General features: G+C 39.2%; 1 protein-coding gene across 1 annotated transcript in view; it reads right to left on the bottom strand.

Annotated features, from left to right (window-relative positions):
* The window catches only part of RGS5 (regulator of G protein signaling 5), a 53,864-nt gene that overhangs the window by 5,294 nt on the left and 23,738 nt on the right, over window positions 1-24,832 (bottom strand). Inside the window, 3 exon segments of the mRNA NM_214356.1 lie at window positions 921-1,087; window positions 9,934-9,995; window positions 16,413-16,523. Of these exon segments, the coding sequence (NP_999521.1) occupies window positions 921-1,087; window positions 9,934-9,995; window positions 16,413-16,523 (340 nt within the window).

The following is a 24,832-nucleotide window of genomic DNA, read 5'->3' as shown; positions in this document are numbered from 1 at the left end:
GATATTGGGGACTTTACCCTCTCAAATCATCTTAAGTTAATTACATCCTACCTAGAGGGTTTCCTTGGATCACCTCTATGCTTGACCCCAAATCTTGATGAAATGTTTCATGTCCAAATTGGATTATGGGGTGCCATATGAAATTAGTGACCTGACCAAAACATGATGGACAGGTCTTGCTGAGGTCCTGAATTCCACATAATAAGCCTTTTCAATTTAGTTTCATAAATAGCAAAGGGCAGATAAACTCCCCCAAACCTTCTTTGAAATCAACACATGCCTTGTCTTTAGCAGTCAATTAATGGTGTGTTGTCTTCTGATATCTCTAGCACTGTTATCTTATAACCATTTGATTTTCCTAACTACAGTGTGAATGGAAAAGGCCTGGAGCAACAAAGGGAAGAGGGGAGAGTAGAAGGAAGAGGAGAGACTTTTCACCAAAAAAGCGGGGGGCGGGGTAGAAGGGGAAGAGGAAAAGAGAAAAGATAAAGTGGTAGGAATATACATTAGACATTAATTAGTTCAAAGGCTGAGATACATATTTTCACATTCATAATTTAGTTTCATCCTCACAACAATCCTGAAAATAGTCTGATTGTCCTCATTTTCACCAAGAAAGAAGCTCAGTTTAGAGACTTAATAATTCAGCCAAGATCGTACAACTAGTATCATTCCTATTTGCAATATCGTGCAACTGAAGTAAGATGCACATTGCTAGAAAGTGGTCGGAACAGAGTTCAAGTTCATATCTGACCATATTGCTTCATCTTTGCCCTCAGTAGATGCTTAAGAAAGGTTGTGCACTCTGTAATAGAACCTGCCTTTAGCTGCAAACCGTATCACAGATGGAAATCCTTCCTGGGAAGTTGGTGAGCTGATCCCCACCAACGGCTACCACCCACCTGCTCATCAGGACCAACCTCTTTAGGAGCCTCCGACTGGATGAATTCTTCATAAATCTTCTTTGCTTTTTCTGCCATCTTGACTGGGGACTTGATCTTCTTGTAGTCCTCACAGGCCATCCAGAACTCAAGGTTTTCCTCACTGAATTCAGACTTCAGGAAACTTTTGAAGCTGGCAAGTCCATCTAGCAAGGAGAAGTGTTACTTGAGGAAATTTTTGCTATCTATATCTATCTATCTATCTATCTATCTATCCATCTATCTATCTATATAACATTATACTCCATGGTATAATATAGGTTTATTTACTATATGTTTCTGCCATTTATATAATAACCTTACAAAATTAACTCATTTGTGCCTTATTACAAACCTACAAGGCAGGTACTGCTATATCTTCCTTTACAAATGAAGTGAGAGAGACCAGGTAACTTGCTTTTAGTTGCCACCTGGGATTCAGATCCAGGAAGTCTATATTCGGCTGATGAAGTTCACCGTATCTGGCATCAAGAAACACTGTGAACACTAATGCCATTCTGGGTACTTATCAATTTTAAAAAAATGCGTTTAAAACTTGATTTATCAGTGCAAGTAATATTGTTGATTGTTGTGTATAAACTACTCACAGTCTCTCTCTTTTTTTTTTCTTTCTACAGGTGATGTTTGAGCAATTATGTTCCAGGTAAGTAAAATAGACATGGTTCCTGCCCTAATGAAACTTACAGATTCTGCGAGAGGTAGAAAGAAAATAAAGAAATACACATAAAAATGTACGCAACAAAATACAGCTGTATGAAAGAGAGTAACAGAAGTGTCCTCGCCTTAGTTTAGGTTTAGAGAAGGCCTCCATGAGGAAGTGACGTTCAATTCAATTTGAGACGTGAGGGAGGAGCGGGAAAGGGCCCGGTGAAGTTTCTATGCCAATCAATTACACATCAGTCTTTAAAATATATTAAATTTAGTGTGATTATAACTAATGGGATCCTGTTTGCTGTGTACTGTTGCTCAAATGGAATATATTTCAGCTTATAATGTAAATACACACACACACACACACACACACACACACACACACATACATATCTATATGAACATATATATTAGGGATTCTCGGGCCTGATCCTTGTTTTATTTTGCTCTCCTACTCCTCCAGCTCTAACCTCCAAAGTGGGAGATAAGAAGAAGGCAAGGTCAGGATTTAGGAAGGCACTGGAGAGGGACAAAGGAAAAATCACTTTATACCTTCAGTGTTTTCGTCCTTTGAAAGCTGACTATATATGCTTAAAAAAAAAAAATACCCAAATGCTAACAAATGCATATATTTTGCGAAAGAATCCGTGCCCATTACTACCTCAGGAAATAGATTTCTAGAGGGAGGGGAGAACATTCTGGTTTTCCACAGCCTGTAATATAGTCATGTGCCTGGCATGCTATTTGCCTTCTAGGGCAGAAGGCTGGAGTGAATGTCACCAGCACTTCAGGGTCCACTTTTCCTCTGACTCGTTCCCCATTAGGAGACACTGATGCAATTTATTAGCTCTACTTGGAAAACATATTCATGTACTGAATTCATTTCTTTTGACCTAGTTTCAATCTATTTCCCTTTCCGTTGAATATTTCTCTCTACTCCTTTTTATAGACTAAATTTTCATTCAGTCGTCTTTGCCTAATACATTGATTTCATACAAGATGCACAAAATGTGATGATTAAACCAGAAACATACAGATGTCTTTTTTCAATTTTCCTCCTATACATTTTTATTGTTTTCATGCCTTTCGCAGTCTCTTGCAACTATATTCAATTCTAAAGAAACGAAATGGCTTAAAAGTTATAATTTTCTTGGATTAGGGTCAACAGTGATTTCTGGATCCAAACAAGACATTTTGCATTTTAATTTCCTCTCTTTGTACTTAGCCTAAAAAACATATTTTTTATTCACCAACACCTAAAAATACACCGAGGAGCAATGGTAGGTATGAAAAAATTTTCTCTAAAAACCTCGCTAAAAGAACTACTATAAAACCATTTGAGGAATACCCATCCTGGCGCAGGAAACAAATACAACTAGGAACCATGAGGTTGTGGGTTTGATCTTTGGCCTCGCTCAGTGGGTTAAAGATACAGCATTGCCTTGATCTGTGGTGTAGTTCGCAGACGCAGCTCGGAGCTGGTGTTGCAATGGCTGTGGCCTAGGCCTGGCAGCTGTAGCTCTGATTAGACCCCTAGCCTGGGAACCTCCATATGCCATGGCTGTGGCCCTAAAAAGCAAAAAAAAATAATTACAAAAAAGACGTTTGACAATGCTCGCTTTTCCCTCTGCCCATATTTCCTACTATATCTCCAGCATTATTGGTTATAATTCAGTAACATGGGAGTCAATGGTATATGCTGAAAGAAGACATAAGACCGAGTTTGTTCTCTGTCATCCTTAAAGTTGTCATAGTTTCTTAAACATAAGGTGTCAAGGAGTCTTCGTTGAAATGGGAAAATTCCCAAGCATTTTCTAGCTGCCAGGAAATGACAAGAGGAATGAAGCCTTGAGTTCCCACACAATCAGGCCTGAGACTGTGTAGGAAGCAATAACTTCACAGAATAAGTCTGGGGTCAATTTATTCTCATTGGCCCCATGTCCTCACAACAAGGTGATTCAGGCACTCTGAATCACCCTTTCCACGTCTTTGAAAAGGGTAGAGATAAAAATCCCAGTCCTCCCAAAACTTTGTTATTTATGACTTGAGGAAATATGACAGGATTCCACCACATATTAACATTTACACAACCTTTACCAAGTGGTCAGATCCAGGGAATTAGCCTGGGACGTAACTTTCCAGTATAGTGAGTCCATTTCCTGGGTGCTGGTTTCATTACCTTTGTTGAACTTCATGATACTATTTCAAGGCTTTTTTTTGTCGATGTATGCACTTTAAACAAAACTTCATACAATGGCTTTATACTCTATGGTCTGGGAGTTGTTTAAAGCTGTCCTTTCTCTCATCTGGATTTTGAATAGTCTCTCAAAGAGTCCCTTCCTAGGACCCTCTAATGCCACTCTCCTCCTTAACCTCTGGTTTTCTACTGTTCCATTCCTCAGAGATGCTCTCTGCTGAGTTCCCATTACCCTTTAGAAAGTCCTCTTGGGTCAGAGTCAAATCTACTCCAGGCCAAATGTCTCTGTCCTGCGAGGAACCTACACATCTTCTTTGCCTGATACCTTCCCCTGTCCACTCCACATCCTGGTAGAGGCGAGCTCCCAGGACAAAGTCCTGGTAAATCCCTACATCCTTCCTTGCCAAGTCTGCACAGAGCCTCGATATACCTCTCAACACACCTCTGCAGGCATCCACTGCCTAGGAAGCAGGTGAAACCCATCCGATCCTCTGATCTGGTGAGAATACTCTGAGGTGTGACCTACACTATAATCGCTAATGCGTGAGGTCACTTTTGACATCATGTGAAATAAAGTAGCAGCAGCCCTGCCGGAGAACAGAGTGAAATCACCTGTAAAACCACTTTAAAAATAAAAGGGATATAAGACAAATCCAAGTCAGATTGGTATAAAGGCATAATGTTGAAAAGTAGATTAGCACAAACCTCTTCTGGGAGAAACATAGTGAAACAATATTGATCGCTGATAAGTTTCATTACAGAATTTACAGTTTCAAGGCATGGGCTCTTGAGTTAAGATTACCTGGGGGTGGATCCTCACATCCCACATTACTGCAGTCACTTAGGCAAGTAATCTAACCTCTCCAGGCCTCAGTCTGCCACATCTGTTCAATGGGGGTACTAATGGAACCTACCTGACAGGGTTGTTATAAGGGTTACATAATTCATGTAAAGCTCTTATATAGAGTTGAACCATGAATGCTGACTTTCATCAGCATTACTCATACCCACTTTGAAATTAATCTTTATCATCATACCAAACCCAATTCAAATGTTGCCTCATATACAAGGCGGTATTTTCCTAGTACCTGCAACTTGCTGTTGAGGACTATTATCATTCTGAGGGGAACTCACTTTTCTCAGGTTTTTTTGTTGGGATTGTTGGCTTTTATGGCTGTCTTTCCCTGGAGGCTGTTAATTCTTTGACTTTGAGGTTTGACTTCAAGTTTTTACTGATCTTTGACCTTCTTTCAAAATCATCTCATCTTCCCTTGGGGGGTAGGGGGATGCACTGGGGGTTTGAGATGGAAATGCTATAAAATTTGGTTGTGATGATTGTTGTACACTATAAATGTAATAAAATTCATTAAGTAATAAAAAAATCATCCCACCTTCTAGTATAAATCTGTGAGCCTAACATTTAATAGAGGTTCAAATGGAGTTAAATAAAATCCATTAAAATAAACAATTCCTGGAGTTCCCACTGTGGCACAATGGGATCAGCCGCGTCTTGGGAACACTGGGACACAGGTTTGATCCCCAGCCCACCACAGTGGGTTAAGGATCCGGTGTTGAAAGAGCTGCGGCTCAGATCTGATTCCCTGCCCTGAGAACTCCATATGCCATGTGGTGGCTAAAAAGGAGAAAAGAGAAGAGAAGAAAAGAAAAGAGTTCTTACCAAGTTACAAAACTGAAAAACACAAAAATTAAAGAAAAATAAGAGTTCCCATTGTAGTGCAGTGGAAATGAATTCAACCAGTATCCATGAGGACTTGGGTTCAATCTCTGGCCTTGTTCAGTGGATTAAGGATCTGGCATTGCCATGAGCTGTGGTTTAGGTCACAGACACAGCTCGGATCCTATGTTGCAATGGCTATAGCATAGGCTGGCAGCCACAGCTCTGATTCAGCCTCTAGCCTGGGAGCTTCCATATGCCATGGATGAGAACTTAAAAAGCAAAAAGAAAACAAAAAAGAAAGAAGAAAAAGAAATTTACTGATTTACTGATTTTGCTATTGCTGTAGTATTTTATTTCACGGGCAAATTAACCTCTCTGTGTCTCAATTTCCTTTTCTGAAAAATATGGACTGTTATTGTACCTAAGTCTTAAAATCATTGCAGTCATTAAACTAAATATGTGCAAAGTGCATATATTATTGTAATGCCATGTAAGCTATGAATATGATGTAAGCTATTGCTTTTATTAGTATAGCTGTTTCTAGAAGGGAAATTGTGGTTACCAGTGAGTAAGATGATGATAAAGATGAGCCAGGAAAGAGAAGGGGGAAGATAGGAAACCAAAAAAAGAGAAGCAGAAGGAGAATGCAAAGTTAGAAACAAAAAGAGGAGCCCAGATCCAGGCTTTCCCTCCCCCATGCAGGAACCCATATCCCAGGGGAGTCTCAAGGAAATGTTCTGACCTTTTGGAGCTCCTGGGGCAAAGAGATTCACATAAAAACATTGCTGCAGCTGGGCTGTATTTCATTCTTCCTCTGCTCTTAGAGACAGTCACATGGAGGAGTTTAATGTCACCATCTTATTTAAACTCCCACATGCAATCTGTTTTGTGTTTAAAAAGCAACATACCAGTTATGTGCCCCATGGACCTACCAAAAGAAAACAGATGGTGCCACGTATAAAGCTGAAGACAAAGCGTAAGAAATTGATGTTCTTTCAGAACAGAGTCAAATACACTGGGTGATTCAAAATGATTTTTAATATGTTATTAGGGAATACCTATTAGGTGTTAACAGGTTGAATAGATTATTATTGTGTAATAAGATACAATAGAATATAATACGCATAAATAATACATGAATCACTATTCCATACATCTGAAACTAACACAATATTGTAAATCGACTATTCTTCAATTTAAAAAAAGATTTTTAAAAAATGAGGAAAGAAAAAGGAGTCATGTTATTTGGGAAATAAACGATTGAGTAGCAGCTTAACGGTCTTATTTTTCCAGAGGTTTGGTGCCAATTGATATCATTTCCACTAAAGAAAATGTATGAAAATGTGTATTTAAGGAATGCTTGGGGAACTGTATCAATTTAAGGAACTCTTAAGAAACTGTATCCTGCATTAGCACAAGAGAATGCCAAATGTTTCTCATAAATCAACAAGATGCTGCTCCTTGAGGTTAAGATGTTCAATTTATCAATTCAAACATATAAGAAGGGACCGTGAAGTTTTACATGCATGTTTTTCAAATTTATCTTTCTTCATTACCTGTTTTGCACCAATCCCAGCTAATGTCAGAACTATAATAATTCTGACTAAAGATGGCTAATTTTAGCCGATTCAAATAAGAATATCACATTAAGAACTGACTTGCCATAGTCTGGCTTAAAGTTATTCATGATGTGTTAAACCTGGTATTTGAAAAAATTGTTTCTTCAGGTTGACAGTGTTGGAGTAGAACTACATGGACATGTCTGTCATTCCACTAGCCCATCTCTAGGCACAGCCTGACAGAGAGAAGCAGAGATAAAATGGGAATGGAGAGACAAGCAGGGAGAGTCATAGAAGCAGACAGAAGTAGAGGGAGAAATGGAAAGTCAGAAGAGAGAGACAAAGACACAGAACAGAGAAAGGGAGAACAGAGGAAAGGAGAGGCTGTCTTATTTGCTAATGGTATCAACTCCCATAGGGCATGGCTCTCCTTTGTTTCCATGAGAGCTCTATATCCCTACCAGAAAGTCTCTTTTTTTTATTCAGGCTAGTTTGAATAGACACCCTTTCACAGAATTTTGACTAGAACAGATATCAAATGTTTTTCTATTTATTGCTTAGGGAAATTGCCCATCTGAAAAATATTTATTACTTAAGAGGAAAATTATGTGGAACTTAAGATTACATATACATACACACAGACACACATACCAGTGTATATATATTTAAAAAGTGTATATATATTTTAAAATTGTATATATATTTTAAAATTATATATAGTTACATATAATTTATATTATAATTTTAAAATGTCTAAATAAAATAGTGGGAATACCATATGTATATATTCACAAAAACATGCCATATATTTCCAATCTAAAAAGCAGAAAATATTACTGTGAAAAATCTCAAGCCACAAGCTCACACCTCTGTTTACAAGATAGAAGGTTTCAGTCCCTCAACAAATGCTAAGGTGTTGATACTAACTGCCTCTGGCTTAAATTCTACCTCTCTCCTTCTTATCCCAATAGCTGTCTATCTCTTAAAAGCCTGAAACATATAAAGCCTGTGTGGCTCTAAGGATTAGTATGACTGAAAAGCACTGTATACAGGCACATAAATATATTCTTCTGCTTAATGGTTTTAAAAGCATAGAAAATATTTCTGCTAATCTTCAGATGTGTTGAGTGTAACAATAAATACTTGTGCCCAGGGTACTTAGAATTCATAATATATAATACGTTATCTATCAGGTTGCTATTGGCCCTAAAACCTTCTGTGTAACACAATAAATAAGTCAATAAACACAAATATTTTTTCTCCTTATTGACTTCATGGAATTTCTGTGTCCAAAAAGGGTAACAAAGTCATTCATTAACCCAGTTATTCAATAAGCATTTATTAAATGAACACTTTATATGTGTCCAGGCCAGGTACTGTTTAGCACAAGAAATAAAAAGAAAATCAAAGATGGATAATGTTGAGAAAGTTCCAAATATAGGCTTTGGTGTTCTGCCTCCAAATACAAGAGATTGATTCTATAACAGGTAAGCGAAACTTAACCTACCAAAAACAGGACATAAAAAATGTTCATACAGGAGTTCCCATTATGGCTCAGTGGTTAATGAACCCAACTACTATCCATGAGGATGCTAGTTTGATCCCTGGCCTCACTCACTGGGTTAAGGATCCAGCACTGACATGAGCTGTGGTGTAGGTCGCAGATGCAGCTCGGCTCTGGTGTTGATGTAGCTGTGGTGTAGGCTGGCAGCTACAGCTCTGATTTAACCCCTAGCCTGGGAACCTCCATATGCTGCAGGTGCAGCCTTAAAAAGACAAAAAAAAAATGTTCATATATAGTTCAACATACATTCTTTGTTATCTACTCTTTGTCTACTAATCATAATAGTCTTGTGAGAGGTATTTTTTTTTAATCCTTATTTTTGCAAATCATTTAACAAAGCTTCATGTTCCATTCTTGTGGCGAAAATATAGGTAAGATGTCCTACACTGAATCATATTTGCAGAGTGAACAATCTGACAAATATTTGTTACTAAGCCCTGGCTGTCAGTGATTTTATAGTTTGTCATAGGAGGGAGATGGCTTTATAGAGTACAATGTGGCAAGTATTAAGCGGCATAAAAGCTGTGCAGACAAATTGCTCTGGAAACTCAGAGGAAGAAAAGTCATTCTGGATAGTCAAGAAGACTAGGCATTTAGTATTTAGACTAGCTTCTATAGGAGAGGAGAATTTCAACAGATAGAGATATGAATAAAAACTATTTTAGCCAAAGATACTACATATAGAAATCCTAGGTGGGATGGAGAACAGTTCAATTTGACTGCAGACCAGCCATGTAGTTATTATGGAGAATCCTAAACATTGGAAGTTTGAACTGGACACTTTAGGCCTCGGGAATCAGTAAAGATTTTGCATTAGGGAAAAGGCAAATAGCGCTCGGGTATTTTGGCATTAGTTTCGAGAGGGGTTCTTGTTGGCAATTTTGTCATGTCTTGAATGAAGATACAAAAGGCTTGCTGCCAGATGAGGAAATTTAGGCTTGGGGAGATAACAACCCACATCAGGTTACAAAAGCAATTAATAGAATTTTGAACTAGGACATAGCACCCAACCCACACCTCATAGGACAGTGATAATTACACTGTTACATCCAATCTGTATCAAGCCACTATGAGGCTAAACTGGAAGAGGCAGTATCTCTCTTTTACTGATGCAAATTTTAAGAAGCACACAGGTCAAGCCACTAGCTCTGCTCGCACAAGTAAGCAGGACAGATGGGAATACAATCTGCATTCCCAAGTCCTCGGGACACCTTATTTTCACATTCTCCCGCAGTGAGCTGTTTAGCCACACTCCCTTGGCATCCTTCCAAAATCAAAGAAACATCAAATTGGGGGAGAATTCATGGGCAACCAAAGGCTGTTACCCTGACCTTCAGACTTACAGTTGTTCTGCAGGAGCTTGTCCAGGGAATCACGCCACTGCAGGGCCTCATCCAGTGAGGGTCTAAATCGAACATTAAGAAAGAAAAAGATGATGGCCATGAGAATCCCTTGGTTAACCACATACACCAACAGTGACTTAAACCTGCTTTTCTTCCAAATGATACAACCAATGACCCATTCTCAGGACAAAGGAAGTAGAGTTATTTTTTCTAAACAAGTGGCTTTAATGAGCTGGGTTTGCTTTCCTACATCTGTCTTGCATAGTTTCATCCCTTGTTGAACAATTTGGTTAGTCCTATCACTTTCTCTTTTCTTATCTTTAAAAAGAAAGAAAGAAAGAAAAACGTCCACCTGCAGCTTGTGGAAGTTCCCAGGCTAAGGGTTGAATTGGAACTGCAGCTTCTACCTATGACACAACCACAGCAATGTGGAATCTGAGTCACTTCTGCGACTTACACCATAGCTTGCAGCAACACAGGATCCTTAACCCACTGGAGGAGGCCAGGGATAGAACCTGCATCTTCACAGACACTGTGTTGGGATCCTTTTTTTTTTAGGTCTGTCAAGTTTTTAATAGTCTGAGCCACAAGGGAAATACAGAGTACTGACCCTTTTTACAAGTAGAATCTATTTGTCATGAAGCTGTGTCTTGATATTCTTGTACATCCCATGACAGTACCTCCCATTGTGGTTTTGTTTGTTTGTTTGTTTGTTTGTTTTGTCCAAATGTAACTGAATAAAATCCAGTTGTCCCATTATAGGGATTGGGCTCTCGTTCCCTGTTCTTCACTTGTGTGGCACTTTAACCACGGACTTAATCTGCAAAGGGTGCTTGATTCCATATCCACACCCCTTGCCATCTCACTGGGGCAGATAGAAGACGGAAGGTGGGAAGTTGCCTCATGGTGGGAATGTGATCACAGTACATCTACAGTTTAAAAAACCTAGGTGCAGTTTCCTGCCCGAGTAGAACAGGACAATGATTCTTTTAAAAGATTGACTCCTCCTGACCAAAAAAGTGGTCAGACACTGTGAATGAGAAGGTTGTCGGCAAATGTTCTGGATTGCTGATTCTAAAGGAGAAGATAATAGTTAACATGGAGTTTCCCCTTAGGCTGTTCTTATTTTGACATTTATATATACAGACACCCTGCGGCTATTTCGTTTTAACTAGTAATTTTGTCAAGTGGGGCTACTGTTGTTGGGGAGAAACGGCTGGGCTCTCCCGGGGCTCCCCCCGCTATAACTCTTCCCTTATGATATGAGTTCTTCACTGTCAAATTGAAAGACTAACAAGCCATTTACCAGAATGGCAAGACCCATGAAGGTGTTTTTCCTAAATTGGAATTGCCTTAGCTCTTAACTTGTTTATCTACTCTTCAGACAACCCAGGAAAAATTCCTACTTCTGGTTTTTAAAAAAATAATATATTGGAGTTCTCTTGTGGCACAGTGGGTTAAGGATGCAGCATTGTCACTGCATTGATGTAGGTCACTGCTGTGGCGCAGGTTTGATCCCTGGCTCGGGAACTTCCACATGTCAAGGACACAGCCAAAGAAAAAAAAATAAAAATAAAAAATAATGTCTTGGGGTTTTAATTATTTAAATTAACAGTGAGATTGATAAGATAATTGCTGATTTTACTTTCCATTCTGCTCTCATGGCTCAGAGTCAGCCTCATTTAATCGATGTAAAGAATCCAAGGTGACAGCAGACATTGTGGCTAAAATACTGTGAATAATTTCTTCACTTCTCTATTCCTCATTGCAGAACACGTGCAGATTTTGAGTCTTAAATATATGATTTTTATAAAGGTTTATGTTTTTACTACTTGAAGGTTAAAACATGCCAAAAATGAGAGCAACCAACGCTGGTGAAATCATCTTAAAAGTGGTTTCATTTTCCTGGCTAGAAACATAGGCATCATAGATCAAAAACTCCACGCTAATTCCTTGGAAATTTATTTTTAATGAGTGTACTGCCTTCTCTCCTCTTGTTTTCTTCTGGTTAGTATGAAGGAATGCAGGGAAGAGAAATGACATGAAGAAGGGATTACAAGCATGTCCCTATATTTTTCTGCCTCATTTTATTCCTAACCAGAAAAGGAGCCGTTTTCTAGCGGTCAATAACACCTTTTGGCTCTTCTATATTACCTCATCCTGAGAACTTTTCCTCTGTATATATTATTTTGTACCCATATTTTTAGCACATGGCCTTACACACCTTAATTTCTTCATTGCAGTGGATTCAGTATTTTGCATATGACACTCAGAAAGTCTTTTTATTTTTTTCAAAAACAACAAGACATTAATTGGACAAAAGCCACAGAGAAAGGGGAAGGCTGAAGATTCAGCCTTTCTGATTTTGTAAATACCCCTGTAAAATGAAATCACCTTCCCTCCCCTCTTTTCCTCTAGTTAATATGGAGGGGCACAGGAAAAAGAAATTATATGAGCAGGTGCACAAAACTTAAGCATGTTACCATATCCAATTTGTCCCAAATGGTCTTGTTAGAACTAGACTAATGGTCACTATCCGAAGCACATCACAGCCAAGATTAAATTCCTGAAAAGGACCTGTGCAGAGTTTGATTGGGGGTAAAATTAGTCTAAATTGATTCAAGGACACAGTAAAGCAGAATACATCCCCCACAGCATGAAGCCCAGTATGCTGATTACCAGCCTAGAAAGGACCACAAGTTCATCCTGTCCTGGTTCTCAGAATTTGCCATTAAGTCTGACTTCTTTGAAACAAGATAGATGCAGATCTAAATGACCCATAAGTATCCTTGTTTGCAAGGTCATAGCTGACCACAGAGAGTGGGCATGGAGTTTCTGTGTGGGGGTGTGGAGGGAAGGAGGAAGTCAGTCCAAATGAAAGGCAAAACAAACATTTATAGAGATGATTAACGATTTTATAATGGCCCATGTAAATGCCACCCGGTCCAGGAAGCACTCTCTCTCCCTTTACTGTACTCTTTCCACATTTACTTCTTGAATCTTTTACATGGCAACTGCAATGCACTCACTGCCTAGAGATATAGCTTGTCAGCCCTGGAGAACTTCCCTCATCCCACCCTGTCCAAAGGTGCATTCCCTGCAGCATTAATCTGCCTGCAATACACATGTCAGATTAATGCGTAAATTTGTCATGGTTCAGTTTGCCCAGGGTTAGTCTGGTTGATGAAAGACACTAATAACCCAAAACTTACAAAAATTCTAGCCCCATGACTACAGCTAGAGGTAACTGGCACTTATTAGCCGTAATCATGAGAAAATATTTTAATCTCTCTAAGCACCAGTGGTTTTCTTTCTTTCTTTCTTTCTTTCTTTCTTTCTTTCTTTCTTTCTTTCTCTCTTTCTTTCTTTCTTTCTTTCTTTCTTATTTTATTTCTTTAAAAAAAATTTACATGGTGCCTGGCACATATTTAAGCACTCCTGATAATGTTCCCACAAGCTCTTGCTCTTGACAAGAAAATGAAATCCAAGTTATTTATTGGCATTTAAGTGCCTGCTTAGCTCTGCTTTCCTTCCTGCAATATATCTGCTCATGTCTTGTTTCAACTCCATAGTTATTTATTGAGCCCTCACCCCACGGCCAATGGTGACCTGGACACCATGGATGGGGTTGCAGATAAATACGCCTGCTACTTTTTGATGTCTATCCAAGAGCCAAACAGTGTGCATCCATTTTTAATCCTTACAATAAGGCTCACTCTGCAGTTTACCTGGCTGGAGTAAGCATAGCACAACATCTGGTAATGTTTTCTCCCCTGTGCACAGTTGAGGGACTGTTTCTGTTTGGAGGTCAATCTAGAGTTAAAGAGGTGAAAACCACCACAACAAAAATGTAGTTAAAAATTAGTGACTTCTACACATAGAAAAAGAACGTCTAACATATAAGATAAACTATAAACATATCATCAGCTCCTGAGAATTTTGCAATTGATTATATTATGAGCCATGATGACAGCCATTGCAAGCTAAACTTGTATGGTTTAGTAATATGTTTATTGTTTATTGTGAGGACACAGAGCAGAGCCTGAGGGAATGCTCACGTAGAGAGCATGGGCAAAAGTGGGAGCCCTTATGGGAGAATTTAAGGTGAGACATTAAGGAGGAGAGTTTTAAGGAGGTCAAGTGGTGAGCAGAGCCCAATGCTGCCCATGAAGCAGGAGGTAGCCCTTAGTGACGACAATTTCAGTGAGATAGTAAGGTTTAAACGTGATAAAGGGAGTTAAAGATGAAATTGAAAGCAGTGACTTTCCATTTCTAAAATTATGCAGTGAGAGCAAGAGGAAGGGATGGAATAGAAGAGGTGAGCGGCTGGGAGAATGTTTTTCAGAGTGGAAATCGTATTTGTTTGTTCTGGTGGAAGACGGTCCAGAGGGAAAACGAGCAGTTAATAACACTAAAATAGTAACTGCATCTGGCTTTAGGCAGTAGAGATATAGGAAAGTTTTTTCTATTTTTCAATGGTTTGGTTTTTGTTTTTGTTTTTTAAATGAGAAGAATAAAAATGTATTTAAAAAAAGAGAAAATGCTTTTTAAAGAAGGGATTGCTTTTTAAAAAAAGATGAGAGGAGCTAAAAATACCTTCTATCCGGAGAAGGTCTATTTTCTCCTCTGAGGTTTATTTTCTTCTCCTTGAGAAGAACATGGGCAAAAAAAATACAGAGAAACTTTAAAGTGAGGAGAGGAGAAATCAATTGAGCTCATGCAAGACAGTCTTTTTCTGCCAGTTAAAAGGCATGGAAATTTGCCAAATATGAGGTGGTGAAATGGGATTTAGGAGTTTGGAAGAAGATGGGAAAGCTTTGTAGTGGCCACTGTTAAAAATGAGACACACAAATATTCTCACAGGAAAAGATGGATTTTTTTCCTAAACAATTCAAACTCCTCAAAGGAAGGGGGTGGGTGGAAGGCAAGAAAAAAAAATAATAATCCAATAAATGTCAGCCCCAGGTTTTCTTCCAAAACTGCTTCTCTCTGAATCCCTATTGAGCCAAATAGTTCAAGTGTCTGTGTGGGATATTAAAGCAGAGAATCAAAGCAGGAAACAAAGCACTATATTTATTTTTTAAAAGTTAATTCCAACAGATCAATAACAACCACACTGTTTATTTCGAAATAGACTTTTTGATCTTTCGCTATTATGAAATGTGGTTCTTACTCTCTACCAGTGCCTGGTGCCTGCCACTCCACGTTGAATTTTAGTTTCTCTTTCCTAAACCCAGAAAACCCAATTATGCCTCACTTCCGCTTTGGGATCACTTTGAAGTAATAAAAGGAAGAGAGGGGAAATATCCACTTCGGTTGATGAAAAAATATTTAAAAGGAATAACCTGTCTCTCTATCTCCCAACCAGCTATACTAATTTGAAGGTTATTCGGAGGCAAGATTGGCCAATTTATATGAATGTTAAATCTTAAAAGAAATTGAGGTTAAAGGGGATGCCTTGAAAGGGGAGGTTAAAGTGTGGTATTTTTACCACACTTCTGTCATCTCCTCAAAGGTCTTAGGTAGTAGAGTGAAGGAGTTTTTAATACATTTGGCTTTTCTTCCCCCCCTCCTTTCCTGATTCTCAGGGGTGTCTCTGCGTTGAAGGGAAGATGCAATGCACTTGTCTAGTCAATGCTGGACTGTGTAGCTAGCAGAACAATAGCAAACACTGTGAATTTTGTGCATTGAGTTATTGCGAGTACAGCCAATGCAGCGTGAGCTGGATTCATGGCTGTAACATCTTACATCTTGGGAATTGTAGTCCCCTCTGTGCCTAAATTGATAGAAGCATGTGGGGTGGTGGGAGAGGACTGAAAAAGTCCTGTCAGGGATGTTCATTTATGGGCTGGGGGAAAATAGCTTGATGTGCATTAAAGAGAAGTATCTGGTCAAGTCCTCATTCTTCTGTCAAGGAACAGTCTTCTCTTTCTCCCTTGGACCTCTGAAGGGACAATATCTCAGAAAAGGAACTATTAGACTTAAATTGACTGCCTTGATCTTCACGTCTTCCTGAGAGAAATGTTCCCACTTGTATCTCCCTGCCAAAGAAGAAGTCTTGACTACTTCCTGAGCAGGTGAGCATCCAGGGATCATAATTAATTGGGTCAGGAAAGCTTACCTGACTCAAGGACACACAGCAAGTGAACAGTTATTTCTAACTACATTTCCGTGTGGTCAATAACCTATGAGGTGGCTGATACTCTTTTATAAGAGATGGTCTGTCTCTCCAACAATGTCCCAAGATAAGACCTCATCTTCATTTTTTTTTAAGTATCCTCCCAGTAAATAATATTATGTTCCAAACACAGGAGAGTTAAAGAAGAAAAAACCCTATTTACTAGCCAACTCCCTGAGGACTCTTATGATCCTCAATGAGTAATTGAAGGAGGGAGTTCTACAGAGGAGGGATGGTGCTATGCACTTGAAAAGTAGCCATCCTCTGGAGGAAAAGAATGGAATCCATAATCATGACTCACTTCTGGATCTTGACTGGCTTGTCCGGCTTCTCATTGTACGGAATGACAAGGTCAACAGCAGACTCCGGCTTTTGGAGGAGAATTCCCAACTTGATCTTAATTTCCTTGGCCCTGAAAGGAAAGATGTACAAGATGCACCATATAAGCATTAAGTTCTAAAAAAGAGGTTTCTTTCTTTGTCAGAGAAACAAAAATAAGCAAAACGCCATTTCATTACTGCGGCAGAAAGAGTACTGATGTGAAAATTGGGATACCTGAGATCTACTAACATTTATCAAGTTCTTATTATGTCTCTGGATAATATGCATTTAAATATTAATTATTGTTTTATGCATATACTTTCATGTTACATATGGCAGATACTATAGTATTATTCCCATTTCCCATTAGATGAAGAAACCAATGAGAGAGAATTCACATAACTTGCTTAAAATAAGCCAGACAGTATGTGATAGGGATGGGGACTTGACCCCAAGCTGTCTGATTTTTGAGTCCAAAGGTGGAACTCACTGAATTGCTTACCAGTCTTCTGAGAGCTCTGGTCCCAGCTCTGCCATTAATTAGAAATGTAACATTTGAAAAAAATAATCACATTTCATTGCCAGACCTCAGTTCTCTCATCTGTAAAATGACAGATTAAATCTAGATGTTTCCTTCAGCCCTTCCCAGCTATAATATTAAATTATTCTGATTGATGCTTACTTCTCTAAAAAGTGTTCTACATTTATATGGATTTGATTTTTTTTTTTTCCAATCTATTACCCATTGTTTCCACAATGGCTCTTGTCATGTTTTACAGGCAATAAGTCTTCATAGGATGAGTATTAGTTACCAGTGGACTGACTAGAGCAGCATTATACTATTCCTTTCTATCTTTAATATTTTAGTGAATAGATGTGGTCAGAATTCCAAGCGCTTCTATGTCCTAGGATTCAACTGTTTCATGATCAGTATCAAAACTAACCTCCTGAGTTACCCATTATTTCATCACGAGTCTGACTTCAAAGAGCATCAAGCAAATCTTAAGCATTAATCCATAAAACCAGCCATTACATATTGAGAGACCCAAAATGCTGTCCTTTCACTGTCACCTTGGCACTTCATATATGATTTCAGAGAGAGTTAGAAATTCCCTTGAGACTCAGCAGGTCAAGGATCTAACATTATCACCACAATGGCTCAGGTCACTGCTGTTGAGCTGGTTTGATACCTGGCCTGGGAACTTCTACATGCCTCAGGCATAGCCAGAAAGAAATAAAAGAGAGAAAGAGAGAGAGACTGGGTTTACCATATCACATTATAGTTACTGACTTATGTATCTGTTTTCTAAGCTGGATATAACACTTTGCAGGTAGAAATTGAGTCTTAAATACATTTTAACTCCTGTGTATAGCACAATGCTTAGCGGTATAGACCATTCAAAAATATGTGCCAAAGTGAATTAAAAATATCTTGATTTTGTTCCTCAAAAAACTGCTCACAATTATCTCCTAGTCAATGCTGATCATCACCAAAGCCTTTGAGCTGTAATGAGATGATGATGTGTAGTGGCCAGAGAGGTTTTTGTTACTATAAATACACTTTCCTCACCCGTTCACACAGAGACAGTAGTGAGACATTTTAAATAAATAAAATGCATGATATTAACAATTATGGATATTAGGGAGAGAAATTTACAGAAATATACTCTATAACTTGAAAAAACATAAATATTGCATCATAGATACCTTTAGTATAGAAAGAGTATTTTGAAATATTGATTTAGAACGAGTCACCTCCACAATGTTATTTCCTTTTCATTTCTTCCTGCTTCTTTTTTTTTCCCCAGGACCCTGTCTCCTGCTAAGCCAACTTGGATACCACACTACCGCAGATCAAGCTCAGCTGAGTACAATGTTATGGCTGAAACTGAGAAAGTTCTGCTGAGGGAGCTTACGCAAAACATGAGAATAAGAATCTCCATTGTGGCTCAGCAGGTTAAGACCCCAACTAGTATCCATTAGAATGCAGGTTCGATCCCTGACCTCACTCAGTGGGTTAAGGATCCAGCATTGCCAAGAGCTGCTGTGGCTGTGGCATAGGCCTGCAGCTCCAGCTCCCATTCGACCCCTAGCCTGGGAACTTCCATATGGCATGGGTGCAGCCCCAAAACAACAGGAAAAAAAATGAGAATAAGGGTCACCTTGATTTTAGGCTCTGCAAGTTGATTAAACTATCTAATGTTTGGTTTAGAAGCCTAGAAATTGGGAGTGATAAAATAGTACATACCCATAGAATTTTGGGGGATAATTAAATATGCCAATGCATGTGTGTCACTTAGAACATCATTTGGCATATAATACTTATTCTAAGTTCTTCAAATTTAGTTCTAACTGCATAATTGTTTTTTTTTCTAGCCAAACTCAAGCCACGTTCCCTAGCTTTGAGTACCAAATTAAAATATACAAACATTTCCCACATGTTACTAAGAATTAATACACCCATTACCTCTCATATACTACCTCTGAAGACAAGAATTGCCAATTTTATATTTATTTGAATTATGTAGAAAACAGTATGTAGGGGGGAAGCCTGCAATACATATGGCTGCCCTCTGCTGGCTACTATGCAGTACTACAGCCAGAAACACCAGGTTCAGCTTTTCCATCAGAAACCAATATCCCATCCAGACCTGCATGAAGCAACTTTTTCCATTTCAACCTTGACCCAGTAGTTCACTCACCAATATTAAAATATTATTTAATGAATATTTATCATTTTCTTTGTTTTCAGTTGGGCTTTTTTTTAGATTTTTGTTTCACTTCTTCCACCCCCCTCCAATATCTGTTTCTTTATTTTTCTCTTTTGCTCCACTTGAACTATTTGCTTCTGTAAAAATCAGGAGAGATATTTGTGTTTGATTGCCTCCAAAAGAGTAAATTGGATACAAAGAGGTCATCAGAGTGAATGAGTTGAGCATTTTAAAAATTCATTTATTTACTCCTTGGTCATGTTTACTATGTCCTCAGTAAATGGTTTGGTCCTTGCCCGCAAGGTGCATATAGCCTATTGCAGCCTCAAACTCTTGTAAACAATCACAAGCAACTGTTCACAAAGGAGATGCCCAGAGAGCAGCAGAGCACTGGTGGAGGATGCCAGTGTCCACAAGTGTGAGTCAAAGGGGGCTTCTCAGAGGAGAGAAAGGTGGAATGGCAGTTAGCTAGCTGGACAAGAAAGGGCTAAAGCTTCCAGGTAGGAAGAGGAGAATAGTCATATCATTTGAAGGGGTGCAAAAGTTCCTCTGTATTGCTGAATGTAAAGTTTGATTGAGGAGAGCAGAAAGCCATGTCAGATGAAGACTGCTCCCTCTGCCTCCCTTCCTTTTGGAGGGTTAGATGATGGAAGAACCTCTGCAGACTACACAGCTTCAGCAAATTTCATATGAAAACAAAAAGGAGTTAAAACTATTGAAAGGTGCCTTTGAGGGCTGTCTCTAGATGAACATGTGGCATCCTGTCTTACAAATCTGTTTCAAATTTTTCTTTGCAAACTCTTTCAGGATGGATTTTCTCATAAAAACAGTCTATAAATGGTGGTTACATTCTCTGAGGTGTCCCACAAAAGTCTTTTAAAACCAGAATGAATCAGAAACCTAGTATAATTCATCTATATCAGTATTCAAATTGTCTTCTTGCAGGATAATCTAGAAATCAACTGCCATTTATAACACTGTCTACAAAAAAAAAAAAATTACATTCCACTTCCTCAAAGTAGAGAAACATCCCAGAACATCAGGTTACTCTTTTCCTCATACTTGCCCCGGGAATGTAAGGGAGAGAGGAAATGCAGTGCTTCAGAAAATACTTTTTTCTATGGTTTTAGAATAGGTTCAAATGTAGGACAAATGTAGGATATTAAAATGTCACAGAGTAATGTATAAGTCAAGAAGTCAAGAAGCCCATTTGGTTGAATTAGGAGTTTGAGAGAATACAGGGAACGAATAATATTATTGTCTCTCTCCTTACAAAACAGTTTAAAAGCTGAAGAGCTGACCTATACTGAAGTCGAAACCACTTGAAACAGCTTACTCTTTGTGTAGGAATAATTGGTGGTAATACATTTGTTTTTCTCCTTAAAGGTTCCCAGAATACTCTTTCATCTTCCCACCCCAACTCTTCCTCCCGACCATAATGACACATACAAATATGGGAATGAAAAAAACCCAAATGGAAAATCAAAAAAAACCTCAAACCTACAATTTTATTTTCCCTTTTACAAATAAACTTGAATGTATCTGATATTCATTTAATGTCAAAAACAACCCTATCCAGAGATGAAATCTTTCTGATGTAGTTATGATTTCAACTCAGTCCTTGCCTCTATTTGACCTCCCACCAGGCAGTTTTCCTGGCTATGTGACACTAATGCTTATTAACAAGAAATGATTCTTATCTCCTCTTGTCCCACCCCCAACCTTGTTTTCCTCTGGTTTTACAAAGAAAAACTTGTTTTGAAATAAAATCATTGGAAATGCCTCGCTGAAATTTTGATTAAGGGTTCAGAGGAAGATAATCCTTTCATTAGATGACTCACGTTAGTGATTTCAAGCTGAAAAGGGTTTGAATAATTGTCTGGTGGTGCAATTTAAAATCTGTGCCCTGAGAGGGTATGCTTTCAAAAAGCCCTGGGCCACCTCGGTCCTTTTGGCTAATTGGTGAATTGAGTCAAAGTTATTATTTGAGGTGAGCAAAGGTGGGAAACAGTACAAGTAATCACTAAAACAAAAACAGCAGATTTTTTAAAAAATACAATTATATTCAAGTAAAATGTACCAATAACCAAGTCTGTATAAAGTCCAGTGCTAGGTGTTTCAAGGGTTACAAGGGTTACATGTGCCTCAGAGACACATGGAATAAAGGAAAATTAAGTCACATACATGGAAACTATGTTAGATATTTTTCTAGTCATTGATAAAAGTGGAAAGGAAATATTAATAAAAGAACATAGACCCTCACCTCAAGGAGCTCAGATGCGATAACACGAAGACAGTATAATAGGAGACGTGCTCTGACAGTTGCCTCTACTATAGGCTCAGAACCCTCTTTATTTTTCTTTTTTTTTTTTTTTTTTGTCTTTTTGCCATTTCTTGGGCTGCTCCCCGTGGTACATGGAGGTTCCTAGGCTAGGGGTCGAATCAGAGCTGTAGCCATCAGCCTACGCCAGAGCCACAGCAACGCGGGATCCGAACCGCGTCTGCAACCTACACCACAGCTCACAGCAACGCCAGATCCTTAAACCACTGAGCAAGGCCAGGGATCGAACCCACAACCTCATGGTTCCTAGTCAGATTCGTTAGTCACTGCACCACGATGGGAACTCCAGAACCCTCTTTATTTTTCCCTCACAGCCCTTGTCAATTTGCATTTTTCTCTGTGTATTTATTTGAATACTGTCTGTCTCTCCCATTAGAATGTCAGGTCCCCAAGAGCAAGATCACTATCTATTTTTCTCACAACTCCCATCTCATCACTTAGCCCAGGGCCTGGCACTTGACAGGCACGCAATAAAGATGTACTATATAAACTGATGAAACGGTAAATGAATGAAGGAATTGACTTGCGAGGTTGTCTAAAACTGCATTTTGAAGTGGGTGGGTGAAATATTGGGGTGTAGCACAAAATAAGTCATCAAGGACTAGGGTGTCTCTGATTTGGTTAACTGGGGGAGAGGTAAAGCCATTAAATGACTACAAGGATTCTAAAGTAACTGAATTCAGTTTCTGTCTGTTAGAGAAGTTGGAAATGGACAAGGGAGTTTCAAACTGCGTATGCTCATTCAGACCCTTATACCAGAGAGGTCATACTCTGATGAGAAGAGGCAGGGAGGGCAATCACAATAATTAACAGTCTGACCAGAGCCCATTAAGAGACCATAAATTATGAAGACTCAAAAGAAACAGAAGTAGCCCTGAGGCACAGACTAGTACTGTGGTTGGACATATGCTGGGAAGAGTCAAGAAGGAAGACAGGGAGTTCCCACCGTGGCTCAGTGGTTAACGAATCCCACTAGGAACCATGAGGTTGCAGGTTCGATCCCTGGCCTTGCTCAGTGGGTTAATGATCTGGCGTTGCCGTGAGCTGTGGTGTAGGTCGCAGATGCGACTCGGATCCTGTGCTGCTGTGGCTCTGGGCTAGGCCAGCGGCTATAGCTGCAATTCAACCCCTCGCCTGGGAACCTCCATGTGCCTCGGGAGCGGCCCAAGATATGGCAAAAAGACAAAAAAAAAAAAAAAAAAAAAAAGGAAGGAAGGAAGACAGGATGGAGAAAACTTGGCAAGTGTAAGACAGGAGTTTTACAATGCATCTCCAAAAGAGAGGTCCCAACATATGCCATGTCCAGGATAAGCCAATTTAAATTCAATCCAACTTAAATCTGTGTTACTGACGCCCGCTCCTGACTGTGGGAAGGTGAATCAGTGAGGGGAAAAAAAAAAAAAAAAAAGGCGCATCTCAGTTCCCATTGCTTCCTTCTAAAAAAACACCACAAAGCTTGTTTCTACAGGAGCAAAAAAGACATGCCCTTTCTTGGCTCCAAAAAATGGAATAAATTGCCATTAAAGATAAATAAAAGTTCCTAAAACGCTTGTTAGAAACAAGACTGGCAGCTGGATTTGCAAAGCAGAGGAAGAAATGAACTCCTCTGAGTTCCCGCTTGCAGCCGAGATGCAAGTCACGTAGACAGAACCCCAGCAGAGGCTGATGAAGGGCAGCGAGCCCAGAGGGCGTGTGTTCACTGTGCTGGACCCATCTGAAGAGATTCATTTTGTTGAAGACTGAAAAGGCCTTCTTGTTGGCTGCTCGTTGAAAACTTGAAATCAAGAGACTTTGTAGCTGATAGATGGTTCATGAGACACAGGAGTTTAAAAGTGCTCTTGAAAACCCTTCATGGAATATAAAGAAACATCCGTGGAAAACCAGGTCAATTCTAGAACTGAAATTCTCAACTCCCCAGGTTCCTCTAAACGTCCTCCACAAAATCAAGGTTGACCCTCAAGTGCAGGGAGAGGGCAGTGCCTGGTCATTTTGGTGGAGAGAGAATGTATGAGTTTGGCATCTACCATTTTCCTGAATTAACCTGCTTTCTCTTTTTAAACAGAAGAAAACCAACTTTTGCTTCAGCAAAAAGTGAGAGTACTTTGTTAATGCTTAGTGATACCATCTTAAAGTTTGTATTTTTTTTTTTAACCTGACATATATTATTATGTGATACATTATGGAAAAGGACTCCAATTTTAGTTAATATAAAATACTTGCTGGTGGTCCAACTGATAAGATGAAGACAATGCTAAAGAATACATGGTTTTATTATTATTTACGTATTAGGATATAACTCCAGAAATGACAACTCTGTTTCCAAACGACAATTGGGTCATTCCTTGGTCATGCTTTAGGTTTTCACTTATATGAGCTGTTAATTACATAACAAGCCATGTCAGAGTTCCCATAGTGGCTCAGTAGTAACACACCTGACTAGTATCCCTGGGGATATGGGTTCAATCCCTAGCCTCGCTCAGTGGGTTAAGGATCCAGCATTGCTGTGAGCTGTGGTGTTAGGTCACAGAGGCAGCTCAGGTCCTACATTGCTGTAGCTGTGGCATAGCCTGGCAGCTGCAGCTCCGATTCGACCCCTGGCCTGAGAACTTCCATATGCCAGAGATGTGGCCCTAAAGACAAAACAAAACAAACAAAAACACAAAAACACAGCCATGTCAAACTATAAGACGGCTGAAAAAGTGGAATTGACAATGTTGGTTAGGTTAGTTGTAAATGTGTGCATAGACGGAAACTTTGTCTATTTATAACCTTCCAACTCTTGGTATTTTTAACCTCTCCTTTCAGTTAGTTGTCTTAATATTTCATTTTTAGGTTCATTTTAATGTTCAAGCTCTTACCTCAGCTGCCCCGATTAACCCATTATCAGGGCCCCTTCTAGGCAATCTGTAATAAAAGACTAGGGATTCTTTCCAAAAACTGACTGACTTTATTTCCACAGGATCGCTGTTGAGGTAGAAAAGACTGGCCTTCTTAGCTTCTCCTTTTGCTCACTTATTTATTCAACAAATTACAAGTATGTTTATTAAATGCTTGTCATGTTCCATAGACGATAACAGGCTTTGAAATTCCCAGTGAAACAAAAAGACAAGGTCCTCCTCTCGTGGAGTTTATGTTTCAGTTGGACAAGACAAACACAAAATAAGGAATACAGACAATGAAAGGAAAATGTTCAGCTGCTCGTCACTGCGACAGTACGACACTGCGTAAGAGTTGGAGTGTCAGCTCTTGGGTCAATGCCGATGGGGGTCAGCAGGCTTTTTAAAAAGGCCACGCTCCAGAGGTGGCTGCTGTAGGTGCCTCAGCTATCCTCATAACAGCATCACGAGA

This window comes from Sus scrofa, chromosome 4 (genome assembly GCF_000003025.6).
Source record: "Sus scrofa isolate TJ Tabasco breed Duroc chromosome 4, Sscrofa11.1, whole genome shotgun sequence".
NCBI lineage: Eukaryota > Metazoa > Chordata > Mammalia > Artiodactyla > Suidae > Sus > Sus scrofa.
This window is presented reverse-complemented; position numbering and strand designations above follow the sequence as displayed.